General features: G+C 35.5%; 1 protein-coding gene across 2 annotated transcripts in view; it reads left to right on the top strand.

The window, feature by feature from the left end:
* Positions 1-536: 536 nt before the first annotated feature.
* Positions 537-25,891, top strand: part of LOC149566335 (uncharacterized) — a 51,252-nt gene continuing 25,897 nt past the window's right edge. The window contains exons 1-2 of one of the 2 annotated variants that reach the window (XM_089819741.1): positions 700-833; positions 2,267-2,412. In XM_089819741.1, coding sequence (XP_089675867.1) covers positions 2,402-2,412 — 11 coding nt within the window. In that variant the 5' untranslated portion in view covers positions 700-833; positions 2,267-2,401. Of the gene's footprint in view, positions 834-2,266; positions 2,413-25,891 lie in introns of both variants that reach the window. The other variant, XM_089819740.1, reaches the window with a different exon arrangement.

The raw sequence follows: 25,891 nt of genomic DNA, 5'->3' as shown, positions 1-25,891 counted from the left end.
TTTGAATGGTTAGTGTGAGCTCAGACCTCTCTGTATTCAGCATTTATTATGATACATTGTTTGATTTGAATGGTTTTTGTGAGCTCAAACCTCTTTGTATTTATGATGCAGGTACTTGGATGGGGTTGTCAAACTGTCTAATCTTGCTTGTCGATGACTCAAAGATCAACAGTTATTATACAAATTTGGGACAGATTGGATGAGTGATAGCAAAAATGGTTATATATTTGTATTGTAATGCCATTGCAAGTTGAACACGTCTACACCTGTTAATACTTTTGGAATATATAATGTTTAATGTCTTGTCCATGTGTTTGGACAACTATTTAGCAATAACTATATAATGTTATATACAATATTTTGTTTCCTTTCTTTATATTGAGTGAAATGTAATTTGATTTGAGTAATTAAATGGTCTATGCATCATAAATTTTTAATGATTTCATTTCATATAAATACATACAAATAAATAAATGGTTAAAAATCTATAATTTCTTGGTCAATTAATAGACTCATTTTGATATTATTATTGAATCAGTCTCAACAACGGTCACAACTATTCATACATGCTCAAGTTTCGGGTCATCTCCCTATCTATGGCTGGTATGCCCTTTTTTGAGCAGAGAACAAATGAGCTGAACCTCAGGGCAATTTTCACTCTTCTTTGCTATATAGAAATATTGGGTGATCTCTCTGTATTGGGCGTAAATGTTGAACAATTGGTCTTTACACATCCCTGTGATGTCTTCTGCTTTATTCGCTTTTTGGGCTTTGCTGGTGTTCCTTGAAGGGTGCCCTGCTCACGCTACATCGTTTCCCCACACTCTAGATAGGTAAGTTACTTTCATTCCTTAAGATAGTGAAATGTTGTGGTCGATGACATTGTTCCCAAGATAAATTATTAATGAAAAGAATCTACCAAAACAAAAATACATTGCCGAATTAGATGGGGCATCATATTTAGAAATTCATCGTATGGCATTTTCTACGGCGCAGGCATTTGAAGACAATTTTTTTCCTTAAATTTCGTTCAGGGAGTTTTCCTGTGTGGACAATTAGTCTACAAGATGTCAACACTTTGTCATGTTTCATATGGTTTCAACTTGGGCTTATGCTTTCAAAGCATTGATATCATTTTATTTAATCTCTCTTACCAGTTTTTTTTCAACTCTTGTGTTTGCGCTTTTGTAATTGGTAGATTGTTGAATCTTTAACTGCATCAGAGGACCTTCCTTTGGTTTGGCTTCTATAATTGTTGTATAGCTATTTTATTAAATTCCGACACAGAGATTTGTCATATCAAACGTGAGATCTATCTATGCTGGAAGGTGGATATAGAATTTGAAGTTTTTATTAGCTCCCTTGTCATCTCAGCGGCAGACAAACAATTAAATGTCTCCCTATAACCTTTCTGCCTGCAACAAACCCTAAATCAACTCTCCTTGATGCAGCCCCGGCAGAATCTCATCTTCTATTTAAACTTTTTTCACCAGAGGTATGACCGCTACCCAGCCCAGCACCTAACAGTCTCATCCCCTATTACGCCTTCCTCCTCCATGACCTCATATCCAGTACGTCCCTGTAGTCGACAGCACAATCGGTCAGATAGAAGTAAAATTCTTATTTTACACCGACAGAATCCTTTTCAACTTCTGACTCCGAGGATTTAATTCTGGAGACTTCATTTTGTTTTTGTTGTTGTAAAGCATCTCTGAGGAGCACAAACTGCAGACAACCACCTTAAGATAGAGAAAGGTAGGAGACTTTTTCACCAACCAAGACAATAACTATATTGAGATGCCAATTAGTGTACATAAGCCTTGCTTATTAAGGAAAGGTTGGAACTGGTAAATTAAAATAACTGACAACCAACTGCCAAAATTAAATGCACTAATAATTAAAACTTGATAATAACTACGTAAATTTAAGCATGGGTAAATAGGATAAATCCATATTTACTCCAACACCCGCCCTTAAGTGCAACTTAGGGAGTGAGATTTTTTTATGCAATCATAGTTAACTAGTTCTTTGGAGTGGAATGCAGTCATGAAGTTCCTGTACACAAAACTTGTTTGTTACATCAGAGTTGCTCGTGTCTACATATGCCGCTGCCAATAAAGCTTCCAATGATTCGTGCTAGCAGTAGATGTACCACTTTCATCCATGCCCTAAAAGCATCATGGGAACATTAGTTATCTTAAATATAGGTTCTTGTAAAACATCATGATCTATCAACCTAAACGTGCTCAATCCTTTTTGATAGCAGATAAGTTGCCGATTTGGATTCTGGTACAGATACAGGTTCGAAAGTTGTCCAAGCTTCTTTTGGGTTCGTCCGTAGAAGATAGATATAGAGCTCCAACCCTCAAGGGTAGCTTGTGTGGAACTGCAACTACCTCTCATGGTGATGAGGTAAGCAGTTATGACTGGAACTGTATGCATCTTCTCCCATTCCCACCCTTCATCTATTAAAGAATGTGAGGCATAGGCGAGGCACACAATTATCTTAGTTAGTGCTTTACCCTATTCTTTATTAAGTTTTCATTTGCGACAGAAAATAAGCTCATACACCACTATGCTAGAATTAAAGCAACATGGCGAAATACACTACCCCATATATTAATATTTTAATCCAAATGACATAGCAAAATGCCAAAATACACCAACATATCGTTGTTTTGGTTCAAAATTTAAAAACAATAATGTCAACATTAATAATCAGCCATCAATGAGCAATATCCTCAAAAACCATCAAACAAATCATCATCATTTAGCTGCTGCAGATTAGAAGCACAAAAAGTGCCACTAGCATCGGTACTATCAATGCCAAGCTTATCCTCAAGATTAACCTCAACATCACTAGGTAGCTCGTGATTATCATCATAAAGTGCAAGTGCATCAAAGTGGGCAATTGAATCTTCCAACTCCATCATAAAATGCAAGTTCAACGTTCCAATGCTTTGCCTCCCTTTTTTATGCAAGCATTTACTTTGTGTGTTGTGAGCCTTAAACTTGAATGCACAAAAACCAAGGTATCTGCCTTCTTGGAATCTAGTCTATCGTGTTTTATTAAGTGGATAGAGTATGTGCTCCATTTCCTCTTGGATGATCGTGTACTAGCAACCTATCAAGATTTTCAATTTTAAATTAGAGTCAAGAGTTTTGAATAAAAAATTTAAAAATATAAATTCAATATTCATCATTTAGAAATTAGAGTCTTAAGAGTTATGAACTTGTGATAAAATTTTGATGCTAATAGGTTGTAGCTGTTGGTAGATTTGTCCATGGAAGTACCACCATTAATTAGCACCAACATCGCTCTTGTTTTCAATAACCTCAAGACCACAATCATCGTTGCTTGCTTAACTCATGAATCTAGACCTCACTTTAGGTCGTATGTGATTGGGAAAGAGTCTTTGAAGGGCTGACTTGTACCCTTGAAAAACTTCATTGTTTCTTAATGGGGCAACTCTAATGGTACGCTCCTTGAGGACCAATTGACTATAGAACCTGGGGCTAATTCAAAGGCAAAGGAGATGCAAAGGGGTTGTCATTTTGTTACATCTCTCTACCTTGATTATTTGTAGTTCCTTGAAGAACTTTTCTTTAGGATCTTGTTTTCTCTCATGTATGATCTTTTTTAATATCCTCGGTCATGGATTCCATGTCATCATATATCTCACCCAAGCAAGGCCTATCTATGTTAGTTCATTGAATCATATGCTCAATATGGGCTTAGTGAACGTGAGGAGGTACTCAACATGGTCCCACCAAGATTCATCCAGTATCATTGCCTTAATGGCCGTTGTCCTCGTACTTAGGTTGCCCTTCATATGCTCCAATTGCCATTGATTACCATTCTAGATAATGCCTCTTTAACCTCCACAAGGCGTCTCAAAACAATAATGTTGGAGGCAAAGCATGTCTCAATAACCTATACTAAAATCAAAACATCAATAACTTAAAATCAAGATTAAAATTAAAATTTAAAAATATAGAAAGTTCACTAAGATAACATCTAAATTTCTAAAACATATTTGTATTTTAAATAATTTAACTTACCTTCAAGAGCTCCATTTTCTAGAATTGTTTGAATATGGCTAGCATCATATGGTGATTTTTGATGAACTTTTGGATCTCTTGTGCATCTTCATTTTTTTGATCTACCCAATTTTAGTACCAAATTTTTGCAGCATTAGGTTGAGTGCATGGACAACACAAGGTGCCCAAAAAATGTGTTTGAACACTCCTCAACTGATAACCTGCCGACCCTACAATTCTTGGCATTGGTAGCTATTAATTGAAATTATTTTTGAGGGTCAACTTACTCAATGGCTTGGATGTGACTGTTTGCAATGGAAGGACCATCCTTTACCTTTTGTTTACAATCCACAATTTTCAAAAACATTGCACCTCTTTTGGACATTACAATTACATTGACCGAAGGACGATTTCTCTCATCTTTCCCATCCATTGGATACTATGGTCATACCTGCTTCAATACATGAATCCTTGATGAGCTGCATGAGGGCCTCTATATAAATCATGTTTGTATCCAATAAAGTGGTGTGCACCCTCTCATAACTCAGGCCCTTGAACCTCCTTCGAGCCTCATTAATTGATCTCACCATTTTTTTCAAATAAGGTGAGCAAACAACGTTACATAACAATCCATTTGCATAAATGCATCCTGCTATGTCTTTCTCGGGAATGTCTCTAGTTTCATTCTAAAATGATATTTTCAAGGGCCCTTTTGCTCTCTTATTTGTCAACGGTTCTTGAGGAGCATGCAAGAATGGATGGCCCTCTATAGGTGATTTGTTGAGAGTGGAAATTGAAGCCATAGATGTTTGTGTTTTATTCTTAGACTTTTGCAAAGGATGGGAATATGCATTCCCAGTGGCTTCGTTTGCTTGTTTTTGCCCTTAAATATATTTGTTGACAATTCGGTTTTGAAGAAGGTGTTTAGTTAGTACCCTATTAACTCTTGGCTTTCCTGTATAAAATTTAATGCCTTTTTGAGAAATAAAGCACAAATGTGCTTTCACGCTACTATAAGAGCTACTATATTCCTCTTTGCAATGGTTGTAAATCTATAAACAAACCTCCTTCGCTTAGCAGTGGTTGAAACATTTGCACATATTTCGATTGTGGAGAGCATTTGTCTATTTTTTATGTGGGACTTTCTGGTGCTAGAAACCTTGCCACTTTATGAATCTACACGCAACACAAAGAAAAACTAAAATGAAAATAAAAATGAAACTAGAGAGCTCATTTCATTTTGTATAATAATTGCAAAAAAGCTAAGTAACTTGGGAATTTGTCCTCGCCCAAAAAGGCCAAGTTTCAAAATGGGGACATTCCAAGATGGGAGGACGGGTATGGGACGCCCGTCCTCCCCGTCCCCCTTTTTTGAAAATTTCCAAGAAACGTCCCGAAAACTTGGGGACTTTGAGAAATTTTTTGGGGATGTTCGTACGTCTTGGGGATGCCTTGGAAGTTCTTGGGACGGATCGGCGTGCCCAAATTTATTGATAACATGAGCACTTATAAAATATTTTTCTTTTATAAACATTTTCTTTTTTAATTTTAAAGTGGGCCCCTCCTTCCAAGTTCACCCTAACACGCTTATTATTGTTTGGTAGATAATTCTCATTGTTTGGGACCCTCTGATTAGTATTTGACAACATTACGTTAAGAATCATGGAATTGGTATTGCTGTTACAGCCATGCTACACGCTTATAATTATATAGATGCTACATGCTCATAATTATATATTGGACTGTTTGCAAGGTGTTGGGAAAGTTTGAGAAGTGCATTATAGACCTAGAACATGCATCTTTATGTCATTTTTGGCAATACATCAGTGCTTGGTTGGTCTTGGGTTGATCTGGGTCCTTTGTGGAAGATATGGTGAATATTGGAAGTTGCATTAAGATACCGTCTTATTGTAACAAACCTATATCATGATTAGAACTGTGTAGAGGACATTTTTGTATTAATTCAGTCTACTTACAATGAATTGGAAGTGTGGTTTCAGAATTAAATAATAGTAGTGTGTTTCAATTTGGAAGGTGGGTTATTGTTCTTGTTGCTTTTGAAAACGAATTCTAAACCATGTTTTTGGGTATATTTCAAGATTTATTATGTTATTAATTTAATATTACATGCACATTGACAATGATTTCATATTATGAATGCATTAGCATATTGAGCATTGAGTTTGATTAGTGAAATGTTGTACGTTAAGGTTCTATGATGTTTAAATGGCATGGTTTATCCATGTCTTCATATGAATGTAATGTATATGTGCAAATTTCCCTATATATTTTATTTTCGCCTATTTTTATATAGCTGTCCCTGATTGCCATCCCTCCTCGTCCCCAAATTTCGGCAAATTTTTTTGCCGTCCTAGAAACCCATCTTGCTGTCCCCGTCTTGGAAATTGGGGGGAACATAGCAAAAAAGATTTAAAAAAAAAACAAAACCCTACCTCTTTTGTTGAAATCTTTCTCTTCAATATCTTTGAGGGGTTCTCCACACTTTCAACCATGTAGAAACAACTCACAAACAAGCTTAGAGCATGCAACAATCATCTCTCGACACTCCTTCAACAATGGCAACCGAACAAGAAAGTTTAGCAATGGAGGCAAGAAGTTTATCTTTTCATTTAAAAATGCACAAATGACAAAATATATGAAATAGAAAAGACACTTTTAGGGTTGAAGGTGTGAATCGACCCAAAATGACAAAAAACCTTTATTGAAAAGTCATTGAAATGGACTATGTAGAGTTGAAATCAAGGGGTTTGTGATGAAATGAGTTAGAATCCTTGCAAAGTCCTTGCTCTAATATCAAATTCGTTTTGGAAAGTCAAGAAAAGGTTGTGGTAGGTAGCACTGGTGAAGGCATGTTGATTCTTGAAATTTGGCCAAGTCTGGAATTTTTTAGAATCTCCCAAATCCTGAAATCTTTATCATAACTTCAATGAACTTGCAACCACTCTCAAACATCTTGACAAATTCATATTAAATATAACTTAGAGTATAAGTGTTATATTTTATATAAATTATTTTGCCTAGTAAGCTGAAGAAATTGAAGATCACACAATGGAAGCAAGTAAAAGTGCCAAACTTGACATTAGACGGAATCTGCCCAATTTCAAGATTCTTAAATCTCGAGATTCCTGAAATTCTGCTCTTTTCCTAAGCAAAAGTCTTGACGATTTGGCCCAAGTCTAGGGACAATTCAAGATAAAATTTCAATGCCAAGTTGATGTGAATGATAAAAATTGTTGATGAAAGGAAGAAGGAGAAAAATGATGAAGATGAGAACCATAGTCTCCAAATCTAAGGACTTTTCGCCTCTTGAAAATCTCAAGAATTCAAAATCTCCACCCAAGATTGAAGGCAAGCTTAGGTGAACTTTGAAAACCAAGTTGATGGAAAGTGATATAGGTGATGATGAAAGAATGAAATCAACTAAAACCTTGGAGGTAAATGATGAAAATTGAAGATGAATGTGGATTGAAAATTGAATGTTGAGGAGTTTTGATTAGGTAAAATACAAGTCATATAAAAAATAATGTAGAACAAACCTTGGACAACATTTTCAAACATGAGCTTGAACCTAAAATTGACAAAATGGAACATGCAAATTGAAGGTCGGTAGTTGTCAAAACTTAGGATTTCTGCTCTTGCAAAATCTAAAGAATCCAAAAATCTTTCCCTAGCGTAATAGCATTTCATGATAATTATCAACTCAAAATTGATCAGGAGGATGAAAAACAAAGTTTGAGGGGCAGGTTTGATGAAATTTGAGGGAAAAGATGAATTCTTTGTGAGCAAAATAGGGTGAAACCGAGTTGGAATGAGCTTTTATCAGCTCCAAATGGAAATCGCAGACCGAGGATCACCATTTGCGAGCATGGAGTAATGTTGGAAAGAGTAGAAAGGAAGTTAAAGTTCATGTAAAAATCAGATTTAATTTTGATATTGGGTGGAATCCATCCAATGTCATTATTTCTAATTTCCAAATTCTCAAAATCCCCACACCCTTGCTATATCATGACTAGTTGTCGAGTTGTCAAAATTTTAACTCCAACTTAAGGCATGATTTGTTCATGTTGAAAATTGCAAAGCTCAAGATCCTACTATTTTCAACATGACTATAATGATGATGCAATGAATTTTGAAGTGTAAACCAAAGTCGAAATGCTTTGTGAAAGCTTGAAAGGAAAAAGCTGGTGTTGCTTCTTTAGAAAGTTGATCTAAATTATAAATTTAGGAAAACTTATGATCTCCAACTAAGGCAAATTGCTTGCAAATTCAAGATCAGAAATCCCAAGATCTTAGGATTTTTGCCATGGTTTTACATCTCAAAATTTGACCTAATTTTAAATTTGCTCATAGTTGTTAGATTGAATGGATTTTTCTTTCATAATCATGTGAAGTAGGTTGGTTATTTATATCCGTTGTATTAATTGTTAATGAAGATGGTCGTTATCCATTATTTGTCATGTGATGTTTAGCAGTTGCTTGATTTTGGAATTATGTTTGATAATTAAATTCTTTTAAATATTTATATGAAAATTATTATGGAACTTATACTGTGGAAGTATTTCACAGGTGATTGCAAAAGAAGATGAAGGGGGGAAGCATTGCTAAATGGGATCAACGGATTGACAATTATGACCTTAAATTGCCTTGGTAAGGACCTAGCAGCTTGAACTTCAGGATACAATTGAAGGACCCGCATGAGCTATTAAATAAATATTCAAAACATAAAATAATTTAATTAAAATATAATATGTACCTCAAAGGATTTTGAATGATCTTTTACCATATTATTTTAATATATACTTATGTACATACATGCAGATATAAATATAAAGTGACACCATAATATTATTTTCTTTATAATAAAATGATGTCACCTTATTAATATATCTATATGTACGTAGATAGATATAAACCATAATATTTTTTGATTTAAAACCTTCAAATCTTCTTCCATCCTTTTATTCTTTTTCTTGTTTGAAACTAATTGAACACTTGGCACATTTATTTGGCGTCCGAGAGCCAATACATTTCCTTTATGTTATGGCTTCTTGGAAGCCAAAAGGACATAATACCTCTTTATATTTTGAAGTTGAGGGAGACAGAAGGCATCATTATTCTTTTTTTTACATTACCCGACTTCCTTGTTTATACATTTGACTTTTGTGTTCATCTCCGCCTTCTTCCATATCACTGAGTTGCATTTTTTTAAGCTCTGATATCACCACTGTTATCAATTTATAACCATTGCATTTTTCCTTCCCACGATTTCTTAAATATACAATTATTTTGTCGGAAATTGTGAGCAATCTCATACTAGGATTTGCATTCGAGATCTTTGCAAGCAAAAGTGAGGCAGGTTGCTAAGCGTCCAACAAGATTCCATTTTCAGATTATTCCAGGTTATGTGGATATCCAAATCCAACATTGCAATATGATTTCTCATGATCAGTTGTTACAACAAAACCAAGTTACATAGCAGTAAGCTACAACTTATATCACGATAAAAAATATCTTGTTTGATATTAGAGGATAGACCTTCTCTAAATTAGATTTGTTTATGGCAATTAAAAGCCATGTAACCATGTTATGAGATTATGATTTATTATGCCATTGGAGATTAGAGTTAAACAATATTTTCTGCAGATTTTTAAGAATATCTTCTTCAAATCACAGATTCTGATGAGCTGGAATATATATATTAATCATGAATCAGTTGAGAATCAATGGACAGAGCCGCTTGTTCTGAGATTCGGGCACCTAGGACTCACCGGCTGTATAGCCATGGAAAAGGTTAGATGGAATCTGCAATGACATAGAAATAGAAGTCAGATATGATGAATTAAAAAAAAACTAAAATCATTTTATTAATAGCTCATGCTCGTCCTTATTGTTGTTTCCTATTGTCAAGTTGAGTGGTGGTAATCAGGTCATTGAACCCATCAGAAAACCTTGCCCAAGGTCGTTTAAAGGCATGTTTGCCATCTATGATCACTTGATGTTAGTGGTGTCAGTTATGCAGATATGTCTGTCCATAACTGTGCAGACATTCTAAACACCAGATTGCTTAGGTGGCTGGACTAAAAGTATCCCAAGTCCGATTTTGGGGTAGGGAGGGCCTTTCTAATTTAATAGATTGTGTGGGGATAAGTATGGTCTGAAGTTGGGAGGTTAAGCCTAAGTCAATGCTTCTCCTCTTACCGAAAGCCAAGGCTTGCACAACCAACTAAAGTCCCACCGGATAATTCTTGTATGCTTTCTTTTTCTTCTTTCCATGTTAATTAAGCATTTACTTGTATGTAGAAAAAGATAGTTAATCGTTATTATAGTTATAGTTAAATTCAGTTAAACTGATCATTGATATAGTTATTTCAGTTAATTGTTATTCTAGTTATTTCAGCTGATCATTGATATAGTTGTTTCAGTGAATCTTTATTCTAGTTAATACAGTTATTTTCAGTTAATCGTTAATCTAGTTATTTCAATTGATCATTGATTTAGTTATTTTCAGATAATTGTTAATATGGTTATTATAGTTAATCGTTGGTAGTTAAAACAGTGAATGTCCTATGAAAAAGAATTCAGTTATTTGTTCAATAATTTGTTGGGAAAAACTCTTTATAAATCGTATTTGTTTGTGTTATGAAATACTGTTTGTTACATATGGTATCAGAGCACTGGGTTCAATTAAACCTATAAATTCTTAAAAAAATTGTATAGGATGCAAGTACGTAAAACACCCTGCAAGAAGGCTCGACATCCCATCTTCTTGTACTTAATTAAAAACATGCCAAACTTCGACTACACTTGCTGCTCTATGCCCCAAGACAATGAAACTCTGAAGCAGGCCTTGCAACGAATGAAGAAGGAAAGAGTCAGTGGACTCCTGCTAGTAAAGCAACATATAGGAACAAACTAATTCAAAACTAGAATGCTCGTCAGGGCAACTCTCTTCTGCATTTCCACAGATCCTGGATGGTGTGGGATATGTAAAAATCTAAATCAGAACTGAATGCTGAAATTTAAATTCCATAATGTAAACATCCTTAGTAGAGGAAATTATTGTAAATAAATCTGCCATGAATGCAACAGCAAAAGTATTAAAGTTAATTAAATAAATTGGTTTATTTGTGTGTTATATTCAATCGCAAACTCTTTTAATTTGTTGTAGGCACTTTTAAAAATATGTATACAATGAATTGACACAAAATTTTATAAATTTTCAAGTTAAACTAGTAAACAAACAAAATGAGCAATGATGAGAACGTTGCAGGTCATGACATGGTCCATGAAAACACTGATTTATTACTTCAAATCTTGCAAGAAACGCAATTGAAGTTGGAAAATATGGAAAAAAGCATGAACGAGATGGCAAGCCAGATGGGGCAGAACCAAGAGGAAATCCAATCCTCCCCTCCCCTTAGAACAGAGACAGAAGTCTCCGGACACAATAAGAAAACCTCACAAGCTTCACCCACTCAAATTAAAAAACAAAAGAAACAAGAAATCTTGAGTGAATTGTCCGCAGATACTAAGAAGATCAAACCACCCAAATTTGTCAGTTTTGAATCCAGAGAGGATGCAGAGGCTTGGTTAATTGAAATGGAACAATACTTTGAAATTTGTAACTTTTCAGAAACCTCAAAAGCGGTTTGGGGAATATATCACTTTACTAGGGAAGCTGCTACATGGTGGGGATACACAAAGGTTGAGCAAAACATTAAAACCATTGAAATTACTTGGGAAAAATTGGTAACCATATTTAGGAATCGTTGGTTACCTCATACCTTTTATGACAAAAAATTGCTGGATTTTCAAAACCTGAAGCAAGGAGGCATGACTGTACACAAGTACCGAGAGAATTTTACTCGACTATTGAATTATGTACCACCATATCAACAAGATAGAAATCTAGAAGTGACAAAATTCATTATGGGTTTAAATAATAGAATAGGAGGAGCAGTTGATGTTCTGACTCCTCAAACCATGGAAGAAGCTTTAGAGAAGGCTATTCTACAGGAATACAAAATCAAGAGAGATGACTCCATTCAGGATAATAAAAGGAAAGCAAATTGGAATACAAAAGGTACAGATACTGGATCTCAGAAGAAACAGTTTAAGGATTATAAGTTTAGTTAGCCAGAATCAAAAGGAAATGGAATCAAGGATTTTGAAAGTAATTTCAATACAAGTAAAAATAATAAGAGCAATGAAGAGAAGGGGCCACTTTCAAGATGTTACAATTGCGGGGGAGATCATTATGTTAATAAATGCCCCGTCAAACCCAACATCAATCAGCTGCACCGACCACCTCTTCCACAACAACATGTTTATCAACAAAGAATCCACGCAGCCCTTGACAATAGAGAAGAAAAACAACAAATAGGCCTGATTGAAACTTCGGGTAAGATCTACAGGAACCCTGTCTCTATTTTAATTGATATTGGAGCTTCTGAATGTTTTATATTGCCTAAACTATTAAGTAGATTTCCAAAGATATCTAGTTTTATGGCGAAACCATGGACAGTCAAGTATGCAAACTAGTCAAGGGTTAAGGTAGAGCAGTATCTGTTTGAGGGTGTTGGGTTGACTTTCCAAATGTCTCCACTGAGTTGAATCTGTATGTAACACCTCTTAGGTCTTACAACATTATTATAGGCATTAATTGGCTCAGTGAGCATAAGGCCAAGGTGGATTGTCTTGCTAAAACTGTAGATTTTTTGGATGACCAAGGCAAACTTGCAAACATTATAAGGATTAAACATGAAATTAAATCAAAACAAATATTTGCCATGCAACTTAAGAAATGTGGAAGAAAAGGCTATGAGATTTTTCCAGTAAGAGTTGAAGATATGAGAGATCCTATAGACACCACTTATGGAGATGACTACATTTTTGAAGATGGGGAAATCAGAGAAAAAGGAATCTTTCGAATAAAAATATCCCTACCTAAAGAATTATCAGGATGTGTTTCCCGAAGAACTCCTCGGTCTTCGATTTTACTATAGATTTGTTACCAAGAGCCAAACCCATTTCTCGGGCACCATATCGAATGACCACCACCGAATTAATGGAGTTGCAAATACAATTACAAGATATGTTAAACAAGAAACTGATTCGGCCCAGTTTATCACCATGGGGAGCCCCAATATTATTTGTTAGGAAGAAGGACGAAACTAGGAGATTATGCATAGATTACAGAATGCTCAATAAGGTTACTATCAAGATCCGGTATCCACTTCCTAGAATTGATCAAATGAAAGGAGCAATAGTATTTTTAAAAATTGATTTGAGGTTAGGATATCACTAGCTTCATATTAAGGATGAAGATATTTGGAAAACTGCATTTAGAACCAGGTATGGGCATTATGAATTCATAGTGTTACCTTTTGGGTTAACCAATGCTCCAACGACTTTTATGAACTTAATGAATAGCATTTTCTAGAATTGCTTAGATAAGTTTGTGCTGGTCTTTATAGATGATATTCTAATCTATTCAAAGAACGAGGAAGAACATCAAGAACATCTGGAAAAAGTTTTACAAAGGTTAAGAGAACATAAATTATATGGAAAATTGTTTGAGTGCGCTTTCTATCAAAAGGAAATTGAGTATTTAAGACACATTATATCAGCTCAAGGAATAGCTATAGATCCGTCAAAAATCAAAGCAATTAAGGAATGGCCTATCCCTAAAAATGTGACAGAAGTTAGAAGTTTCATGGGATTGGTAGGGTTCTATAGGAAGATTGTCAGGAATTTCTCCAAGATAGCCTACTTGATGACATTACTTCAGAGAAAGGGAAGGAAGTTTGTATAGACGCAAAAATGTCAATCAGCTTTTGAATACTTGAAGGAAAAGTTAAGCACAACACCCATATTAAGAGTACCTAACCCACAAAAGAAATTTGTTGTTATAATTGATGTATCAGAAGGAGTAGGAGGTGTGCTAATGCAGGATGAGCAGGTAATTGCATACGAATTTAGGAAATTGAAGAATTACGAGCAGAATCACGCCCCTCATGATCTGGAATTAGCAGCTATTGTTCATGCTCTTCAAATGTGGAGACATTATTTGATTGGAAAACCTTTTGATCTTTGATCCAATCATCATGGCCTAAAATATATTTTTACTCAACCAAATCTTAATGCTAGACAAAGAATATGGCTAGATTTTTTAGCAAACTTGAATTTGACATAAGTTACATCAAGGGCAAGGAAAACAAAGTGGCAGATGCTTTAAGTAGGAGGAAACACATTTTTGCAATGGCTACTATAAATTTCAGATTAAGGGACCTGATTTTACAACATCTAGAGCATGATGAATTTTATGGAGAGATCAGCATAGTTCTCATCAGAGACCCACAAGACCCTAGGTATTTAGAATTTAGGATAGAAGAGGATGGATTGTTAAGATATCATAACAAGATTTATATACCTAACAAAACTGAGCTTCGGAGAATGATTTTGGAAGAATCTAATTCAGCTCCATATTCAGGACAACCTGGGGTAAGTAAAATATTGTCAGATGTAAAACCTCTATATTTTTGGAAATGAATGAAAAGGGAGATAGCAGAACTTGTGGCAGGATGCTTGGAATGCCAAAGAGTAAAAGCAGTTAATCGATACCTAGCCGATCTTTTGCACCCAAACGAGGTACTGGAATAGAAATGAAAGATAATCTCCATGGATTTTATATAAGGATTACCTATGACACGAAGTAGACACAATACCATTCTGGTAGTATTAGATAGATTGACAAAAGTTGCTCATTTTATACCAAGAATTCTAACTGATGGAGCACCAGAAATCACTCATAAATTCATAAAGGAAATTTTCAGATTGTATGGAGTTCTAGAGAAAATTATTTCAGATAGGGATGCTAGGATAACTTCCAGATTTTGGCAAACATTATTTTCAGCATTAGGTACTAAACTAAACATCAGTTCAACTTATCATCCTGAGACAGATGGTCAAACAGAAAGAGTAAACCAAGTATTAGAAGATCTTTTGAGAGTTTACTATATGAATCGGCAATACCAATGGGAAATGTATTTACCTTTGGTAGAATTTGCTTATAAAAATTCCTACCAATCCACGATTAAAATGGCCCCTTTGAGGCTTGTTGATGTTAGTTTTGTACCACTAAATAACATATAGCAATTGAACACTTGATATAGAATATCAAATCTTCAATTCCTCTCTTGAAAAGTTAATACTGATGCGGACATAAGCAAAACTCCAATGTTCCTTACACCTGTGAATACTAACTCTGTATATCGATGTGATTTGCTGGGAATCACGTAGGCGGGCTTACGTTATTCATTTGAAGATAACTTGGTCTTTGGTGGAATGATGGTGATGGAGATTCGATGTGAATGCCAGATGATGTTGATGGAGAAGGTGATGGTGATGGAGGGTGAATGTTCTTATGACTTACGCCTTTCTAACTTTCCTCGTCAAAACTCCAACTCCTAACTACTTACTATTCTACTCTTACTCCTATGAATGGAAAGATTAGCAAATGGACGGGGATCAAATCTAATGAAAGTTAACTAGCGGCTCCACCTCCATAGATGCAATGATTCAAAGGAAAATGAACTAGTTTACCACACAAGGCTTTCAACAAGCCACTAGGATGCTAGTGGCCTAGTTATTGATCCCTATCAAACATCCACTAATGCTACCATGTAACTATCCATCTACTCTTAATCTTATGTAGCAACTTGAAATGCAATCCACTTTAACAACTTGAAAAGAAATTTTATTCTAACTATTTGGAAGTAGAAACCATGCAACAATACCAAAAGCTCTTAATCACCATGCAAGTCACAACAATGAGAAAGAAAAGTGATTTTTTGGCATTATTTTTGCAACAATTTTCTCTGACCATTACAAATGAGAGCAAATGGCCATATATAGAGGCCAAAATGTACAACCAACGGTAGAGATAAAGAGGCAAAATCGACGATCCATATTGAATCCTAGAAATCCTAATTAGGGTTGCCACCCCACCGGCCAATGAGAAGATGCCACCTTGCTAATGGACCAATGAAAAAAGTGGAAAAGTAGTAACCAATGAGAAGGCACCAAAATAGTGGCCAATCAAAATTAGACACTTGTCCTACCCTAGAAGAAAGAGAAATTGCCACTTAGGCTTGCATCACATGATCTAATATAAATCTCCCTTTCTCTTTCGTTCTTTTAGTGAAGGCAATGAACCTAGCTAGCCTTTCGTTGACTTCCTCCATGAGGGCAAGGTGTATGCTTTATCTTGAGCTTAGCTGATTTCATCATGCTACTTGCTGCGGCATAGTGTTTTCTCATGGTCCTTTTCATACTCTTTTGCATATCCGATAAAGGCATTGAGGGAGGAAAGGGTGCCCAAATGTTTCTTCTTGATAGCAACCTTTCCTAACTCATCCAATCTTGATCCAAGTCTTGTCTCATCAATGTCCTCTTCTCTGATGTCTTCAAAATCAAGTGTCACCCCAACGTCGCTCATCATGGTTGAAATGGAGGTGTCGACGCCTGGGCTGTGATGTGCAACTGCCTTCTGTATCTCCTTGAGTGTTCTTAATCTGGTAGTCAAGGCAACAAACCAAAACTCAACCGTACTCAATCCTCTTTCATCAAACAACTTAGCTCTTTCCAAATATGTCTCTAGTAGCCCAATGAACGCCTGTAGCCTGGGAATAGCTAAATCCTTGACTATAAGGAAATCCTTCCACTCTTCAAATATTTTGAATTTGTTTCTAACAGTTACTAACAACTGGAATGTCGAGATGAGGGCAAGAAGTTCTGTCCGTCTTGGATTGTATCATGGATCCAATCTTTGACTTCATGGAGCTGAGCCGATATCTCTTCTAGGTTTCTCCCACTGTCTTGAAGAAGGGTTGCCTAGTGCAACTGTTGGATAGGCTGGCAATCTCTCCAATATTTGTTCTTGGCCTCCAACTTTATAATCTTTTCATTTGCCTTTCTCAACTTTACTCTAATTGAAGCTATACCCTCCTAGATCTCTTCACATTCCATGTCATCTGTGTTTCTTCCCAAATTATGCTCCACTATCTCATATTCTTGGGCTGCAATCTCATCCAATGCCTTGTTGACTGTTGGTATAGCAATATGTACCTTTTAGTGACCATCATTGTCGCTTCTAATTACCTTTGCCACCATTTTTGCCATTTGTTTTTGGTTCTCGCTATCACCCTTTTCTATTAGTCCTTGGATGTCTTCAATTGTTCGGGTAGTTACTACCTCACCCCTTGGCATAAGCATTTGCCTTAACAATAGTGGTGCGGTGCATCTCCCCAAATCTAGATTTGATTCGACTAACAGAGCATCACCAACGCCCTCGGGTGCCTAACTTATTGCCTCAATATCAATCGGCCCATCTCCTTCTTCACTAGTAACTGCCATGTCATCTCCACATTGATTTTCTGAGAGAGGAGAGTACTCGGTGCTATTACTGTAACCACCTGACTCTGAATCAGAGCTCACTTCTACCGCGGTCCTTTGTTCACTTGTGTTATCTTCTTGGCCTCTAGCCTTAGTTATACTTACCCTTGACGGTGCTACGTGTTGTCTCTTTGTTGGAGGTTCCTAATGTTCTTTTCTTTTTTCAACCTCCAAAGCTCTCTTCTTGCTCCTAACTGTTTCTAGTTGCCCGTTACCTTCTTTAGCCTTTTGTCCGTTGGACCTTCTTTTGGCTTCATCTTCTCATAAGTAAGGGGAATCCTTTGACTTTGTAGCTTCCTTAATCTTTCATTGTACCATGACTCGGTATGCAAATCAACTGCTCTTGTAACTGCCTCCAAGGAAGGATCTTGATGATCATCCCAATCTACTTGATTCAATTCTGTTCCTTCTACTGTATTAGAATCTTCTCTCAACACATTTCCATCATCATCTGGTTGATCGGGAAATATCAAGTCCTCTCCATCTGATATCTCTCATCATGTTCACCGACAATTTTGAGAAAGCTAGCTTTCTAACATGAAAGTCATCCTTGGCATTGGCCCAAAAGTCTTCTATAGTGGGAACATGTTTAAATACATTTCCATGAGATACTTTGATAAGACCATTAGGATCGAATCCTTGCGTTGCTCTGTACCATCCTAGATGATACCATTCCAATTCCTTCTCCGCAGCTACGAAGGCGACACGATTGGGGCAACTATTATTGCCAATTCCGAATGAGAAGGTAATCCCCGTCTTACCTTCTAGTCCCATTATTCAGTCATAATACTCAAGTTGCCTAGCGAATTCCATCAAAACTACCTTGTCGGGTGGGTACCTTGGAAGTCTCTTGGGACAAACTGTGCTTCCTGCTACTCTAATGTATGTGAATTGCGAAAATTGGATGAACCAACTTCCATACTTCTTTATCTTTGCTTCTGCTTCTGATGAGAGTCTCTTAGCAGTGTCCCTTGTAATACCCTTATTGTCTTCATGGCAAAGGTGTCACAAAATATTTTGTAATCTTTGTTGTTGTGCAAGTGAAGTTGTGGATAGCATTCATGCACCAAATATTGCCTTGACCCACTACCAATTTCTCCTAAGGCCTTAAGTCCTGGACTTTTATACAATCTAGCAATTAGTTAAAACAGATAAGATCCCATGTAGAATTGCTTTTGGTTTTGTACGGTTTTAAGTTGCAACTCTAGATTCTCGCTTATGATCCTAGCCTAATCAAATCTTCTTTTTTCTTTTTCAATTTCATCAATAAAGAAGTACATCCAGTTTTTGAATTGCATACCTTGAGCTAGGCCTATGATCCGGTTGAGGAGCACAATGAGATCGCCATATTCTGATTTGAAATCTGCCACTGTGAGCCTTGATGATCTAGTTACTCCTTTATTTCCCTCGTGTAGTCAATCTTGTTTTAGATGTGTGAAATAAGCTTCCTGGTTATCTTGAAATGACTTGGTTGCCTGATCGATCATCACCATTGTCATGTTCTTGTACTAGGGAATGTTGAATGCTTCTTCGATCGCCTGTCCGCCAATGTTGGCCAACACCCTCTTCCCTTCATCAAAAATGATGGATTTACTGATCAGATCAAACCTGGATGTGCACTCTATAACCAATTCTGGACAAGGTAAGGTAGGAGAAAAAGTTGCTATGTGTACAATTCGGCTCCTGTATATCTTCTTTGCCATAGGGGATTGTCCTTCCTTTAGTTTGTCCTTTACCTGTATCATATTTACTGTACCAACATTGGTATCGGTTATTCGCCTCATTTTCGAGAAGAAAATTGTTTTGGGCATCATATCCTCTTTGTCTTTCATAGTATTTGTTCCCTTAGGGTTCTTGCTTGCACTAACATCTACCATCCTAAACACTTATTTCTGCCCCTTCGTTCTAAGTGATATAGACTACCCTTATCGATCTCCAACCTTCTTTCTATTGATAGATTCTACACTTATTTCTTCCTCGCCAAGTCTTGTCATTACACTTATCAATCTCCAATCTTCAACATAGGATGGGACTAACACTTATTTTTGCCTTGCCGTTACCTTATGATGGACTTCACTTATTTCTGCCTCGCCGTTACCTTAGGATAGACTACACTTATATCTCCCAACTTCAACCTAGGGTGGTCTAGTTTATTTCTGCCTCTTCAAATGTCCTCTCATGGATTCTACCCTTATCAATCTCCAATCTTCAAAGAGAAAAAAAACTAGACAAGAACAAAAGAGCGAAATCTGCTTAAGGACCACTTTCAACTCTAAATGAATTGAATTTACCTTTACCAATGGTCGGGTCTTTTTTTGAATTTCGGATCAGACCTAGGAATTTCAAGCCCCTTGCAAATATTGATGCCCTAGCTGAAGAAATCAGAATTCTGTCCACTTGAAATTGCCCATGCATGTGCCAAAAAATTAGACTTTATCACTTGTTTTCTTCACTAACAAAATCGTCCAATCTCTAGGAGAAAAATCACAGCGTCTCTAGAAAATCAGAATTTTGTCTTCCACAAATTTCGGCTCCATAAAAATTCGGCTCCACAAAAATCGCCTTAGGGCAAGAAATTCTGATTTGCCACAAGAAGTTGCCTAGGGCAGAAATGCAGCCTTATGGAAAAAAATCAAATTGCCAACAATGGAAATCCACCTTTGCAAGAATGCCAAAATCAAGAAAAAAAATTCGCCTTCTTTAAGAAAAATCACTGCCTTCCTCAAAATTCGCCCAAGCATGGAAGAGGAGGATGGAATGAATGAGGAGGCAAGGGGAAGGAGATCCCTTCTATACCCAATTCACTTGCCTTCTCTAGCTAGCCGAGTTGCACCTAGGAGGGAAAAAAAACATTAATTAATACACAATTCTGGCCCGGATTAAATGATAAGCTAAAAATTAATTTTGCCACAATAAAATTTGCATTTTTAAATTGCCAGTTAGACCAAAATTGCAAAGATAAAATAAATAAAGCCTTGGGAATGCTAAATGTTTTCATTTAATAATGATTTAGTAGTTAATAAATCATTAAAAATTGGATTTGGCAAGCCAAAATTGATTTTTTCAATTTTAAATTACCGATTTCTTTAAATATTTTAAAATCTTCAAGGTAGATTTAATCCATTTAATGCCAATTTTTGCAATTTAATCTAAATTGATTTTGCTATGCAATTTTAATTTTTTAATAGAAATAAATCATTTCTCTAGAATTCAAAATTGATTTTGCAATTTGATTTCATCATCACAAAGTTCATTTTTTTTTTCAACAAAAAATTCAAGATTTTCCAAAAAATCCAAATCTAGCAAAAATTTCATTTTTGAAAATTACTCAAGTTTATAGAATTATATCCAAATCTTCAAAAAAAAATAGTTAAAGTACAAAATTTACAATTTTATCTTGCCAAGTGTTGTTCTTTGAAACTTGTTCGGCCTAAGGATAAAATTAGTCATTTTGGAAAATCAAGCTCAAAACCGGGTGAAAAATAAATTTAACCTCCTCCCTCTTGACCCGAAGGCGTCCAAGAAGTAAAATTTTCTAAGACCGGAAATTTTTGGACAACTTCAAAAATTATTGCCAAGGCGATAAAAAAAGGGGTCCCCAAATTTTTTTGGGGCGATGGTGTGAAAACCTGACAACAAGGCTCTATATGGTTGCAAATGTAGAACTCTTGTAAGCTGGAATCGATTGGAAGATAGAATTATTGTTGGGCTTGAAATGCTTAAGGAAATGGAAGAACAGATAATCCAAATTTGTCAGAGATTGAAGGAAGCCAATGACAGATAGAAAAGTTATGCAGATGCGAAAAGAACACTTAAGGAATTCTCAGTGGGAGAAAAGGTGCTATTAAGAGTAAAGCCTCAAAAGAGTACTATCAAGTTTGGTAAAAATGCCAAGTTAGCCCCAAGGTATGTGGGACCCTTTGAAACATTGGAAGTTGTGAACCCAGTAGCCTATAGAATTGCCTTACCACCAGCCCTTGCAAGGATGCATGACGTCTTCCATGTGTCATACCTTAAGAAATACATTACTCATCATGATCATATAATTGATTGAAACCTATTACAGGTGCGAGAACTAGGGGTGGTGGAAATAGAACCACTCAGAATACTCGAGGTGTGTAAGCTACGCTTACGAAACCGAGAAGTGACTCAATGCAAGGTCCAATGGGATCAATATGTAGAAGATAATGCCACCTGAGAAGATTATCATGAAATCTTTCAAAAATACCCTCATCTTTTATCCAGGACTAGAACTTGAACCTTCGCTTTCTTGAAATAATCTGAATAGATATTGTTTAAGTTTTGTTGTGATGTTCATCGAAGACGATGAAAATTTTAAGGGGGAGGGTATGTTACATCCCAAATTTTGACCTAATTTGAGATTTGCTCATAGCTGTTAGATTGAACGGATTTTTCTTTCATAATCATGTGAAGTAGGTAGTTATTTATATCCGTTGTATTAACTGTTAATGAAGATGGTCATTATCCATTATTTGTCATGTGATGTTTAGCAGTTGCTTGATTTTGGAATTATGGTTAATAATTAATTTTTTAAAAATATTCATATAAAAAATTATTATGGAACTTGTTATTATTGTGGAAGTATTTCACAGGTGATTGTAGGAGATGAAGAGGGGAAGTATTGCTAAACGGGATCAACGGAATGGGATACTAGCTTAGTCCAGTCATCAGGATTGACAGGTTGGACCTTAAATTGCCTTGGCAAGGATCTAGCGACTTAAACTTCGAGATACACTGAAGGACCTGCATGAGGTATTAAATAAATAATTTAAAACATAAAATAATTTAATTAAAATATAATACGTACCTCAAAGGATTTTGAATGATCTTTCACCATATTATTTTAATATATACCTATGTACCTACATAGATATAAATATAAAGTAATACCATAATATTATTTTCGTTATAATAAAATGATGCCACCTCATTAATATATTTACGTATACGTAGATAGATATAAACCATAATATTTTTCGATTTATAACCTTCAAATCTTCTTCCATCCTTTTATTCTTTTTCTTGTTTGAAACCGATTAAACACTTGGCACATTTATTTGGCATCCAAGAGCCAATACATTTCCTTTATGTTACGGCTTCTTGGAAGCCAAAAGGACATAATACCTCTTTATATTTTGAAGTAATTCTTTTTTTTTACATCACTCGACTCCCTTGTTTATACATTCGACTTCTGTGTTCATCACCGCCTTCTTCCATATTATTGATTACATTTTTCTTAGCTTTGATATCACTGCTGTTATCAATTTATAACCATTGCATTTTTCCTTCCCACGATTTCTTAAATATACAACTATTCTACCGAAAATCGTGAGCAATCTCATACTAGGATTTGCGTTCGAGATCTTTGCAAGCAAAAGTGAGGCAGGTTGATGAGCGTCCAACAAAACTCCATTTTCAGATTATTCCAAGTTATGTGGATATGCAAATCCAACATTGCAATATGATTCCTCATGATTAGTTGTTACAGCAAAACCGAATTACATAGTAGTAAGCTACAACTTATATCATGATAAAAAATATCTTGTTTGATATCATAGGATAGACCTTCTCTAAATTTTTTTTTTTATGGCAATTAAAAGCCAAGTAACTATGTTATGAAATCATGATTTATTATGCCATTGGATATTAGAGTTAAACAATATTTTTTGCAAATCTTTGAGAACATCTTCAAATCACAGATTGTGATAAGCTAGAATATATATATTAATCATGAATTTGTTGAGAATCGATGGATAGAGCTGATTGCTCTGAGATTTGGGCATCTAGGACTCACCGGCTATATAGCCATGGAAAAGGTGAAGAGGTGAGATGGAATCTGCAATGACATAGAAATAAAAGTCAGATATGATGAATTAAAAAAAAATTAAAATCATTTTATTAATAGCTCATGCTCGTCCTTATTATTGTTTCCTATTGTCAAGTCGAGCGGTGGTGATCAGGCCATTGAACCCATTAGAAAACCTTGGCCAAGGTTGTTTAAAGACATGTTTTCTATCTATGATCACTTGATGTCAATAGTGCTAGTTATGCAGACATGTCCGTCCATAACTGTGCGGACATTCTAAACACTAGAATGCTCAGGTGGCTGGACTAAAAGTATCCCAAGCCCGATCCTGGGGTAGGGAGGGCCTTTCTAATTCAATAGATTGTGTGAGGATAAGTATGGTCCGAGGTTGGGAGGTTAAGCCTAAGACAATGCTTCTCCTCGTACCGAAAGCCGAAGCTTGCACAACCAACTAAAGTCCCACCGGATAATACTTGTATGTTTTCTTTTTCTTCTTTCCATGTTAAGCATTTACTTTACTAGTATGTAGAAATAGATAGTTAATCATTATTATAGTTATAGTTAAATTTAGTTAAACTGATCGTTGATATAGTTATTTCAGTTAATCGTTAGTCTAGTTATTTCAGCTGATCATTGATATAGTTGTTTTAGTTAATCATTATTCTAGTTATTGATACAGTTATTCTCAGTTAATCATTAATCTAGTTATTTCAGTTGATCATTGATATAGTTTTTCTTAGATAATCATTAATATTGTTATTACAGTTAATCGTTGGTAGTTAAAATAGTTAATGTCCTATGAAAGGGAATTTAGTTATTTGTTCAATAATTTGTTGGGAAAAACTCATTATAAATCGTCTTTGTTTTTGTTATGAAAAACCGTTTGTTACACATGGTCTAGAGAAGGTTATAAGTTGGGATATGAAAACAGCCTTGTGATGTCGCCTCTCCTTTTAAATGAAGACCAAATAGCATGAAGATCAAATCTCCATTCTAGGGCAGAATTCTTCCAAGTTTGAGATTTCTAATCTCCAAAACTCAAAATCTCTACCATGAAGGTCATGTCTTGAAATGTGGAAGTGAAAATGTGTGAAAGGAGAGTGCCAAATCCCCATCATAGGGTGGAATTTTCTCAAACTTGAGATCCTCACTCCCAAATTTTCGAAATCTCCTCCTAAACTATGATATGAGGTGTTGTGCTCAATGATAAAATTGTTTTGGAGTTGATAAAAAACCAAAAACAATAAAAGGAAATTAGTTTCACTCAAAAGATATAAGGCTGGATGGATACAAATTGATATGAGCAATTCAGATTGCTAAATTGACACTTTCAAATTAAATGAACAAGTCGGCCTTATGAGACAAATTCAAGTGTTTAAATGAAATTGATTTGATTGGCCAAATAATAAGCAAGTCGACCTAGACCATGAGACACAACTTTTTACCTTAAGTCGCCTATATGAAGGAGGAGGAGATGGTTTGCAATTTCACCACGTACAAATCAAACTAACAATTAGAGGCAGAAAATTATTAGTAGTAAGCACCAAATTTTGTGGAGTAAAAAGGCGATTTTGAGAGGGATTTTAAAGGATAATTCTCTAATTTTTCACAAAATTAAAATTTGGAGGTTATAAAGAAAGCAATCAGACATAAAAAGCAAACAAAATCAAAATTGAAGAGTGCTAAAGAGAGAAATCTGGGTAGAAATTAGAAAACTCAGACCTTAGAAAATTTGAGAATTCTTGATCAAGTAGAGGAAAAAGGCTAATTTAAAGCTTTAGAGACAATTTCATATCATGTTAACTTTCAGATTTCCTTAATATTGTTTACGCTTGTTATTCTGTGAACTTCATAAAATTTCCTTTATTTTGCAAGGTAATTGTTGGAGAGGGAGGAAAAATGGTTGCTACAAGATCAGTCTCAAAACTTAAAGCAAGAAGATAGTTTTATGTCAAAGATCTTCAAATGGAGTTTAAAAAGAAGAAAACAAGGACAAAGAACATATTTGCAAGCTTACAAGTGAAAGTATTACCAAAACTTAAATTTCCTTTAGAAATCCAAGTTCACTTTAAAGGATCCAACTATATGAAAGATTTCACCACCAAGAAGATACATGGAATCAAGATTTCCAAAACCAACAAGTGCAATGAGAAGATTTCTGAATTAAAGATGGAGAAAATTTGAGAAGATGAAGCAATTTGGGACTAGGCCATCACAATTGGTGGCTTGATAATGTTGAGTATCAATATATATTTTCACATCACCAAAGAATTGATGAAGTGTATGAGATAAGGAAGCTTATGTGGCACCCACTCCGTTCCCAACCAATTGGAAAATTCCAATCACACGTGTTCATGGACATTCAATCGTATTATGCAAAATATACATATGGAAGGCATCTGGGGCCTCTACCTAATCTATTTTCTCGTAGGCTTTCAAAAGCATTGTAATTTTGTTATTGGCCCACAAGGTGGTGGCTTCATGCAATTAGATGATAGTGGTGGAAAATCTAATGAGAGTTTGTAATGGGTCAATCTTGGCTCATGA

This window comes from Cupressus sempervirens, chromosome 3 (genome assembly GCF_028749045.1).
Source record: "Cupressus sempervirens isolate cs-2001-9-10 chromosome 3, ASM2874904v1, whole genome shotgun sequence".
NCBI classification, from domain to species: Eukaryota; Viridiplantae; Streptophyta; class Pinopsida; order Cupressales; family Cupressaceae; genus Cupressus; species Cupressus sempervirens.
This window is presented reverse-complemented; position numbering and strand designations above follow the sequence as displayed.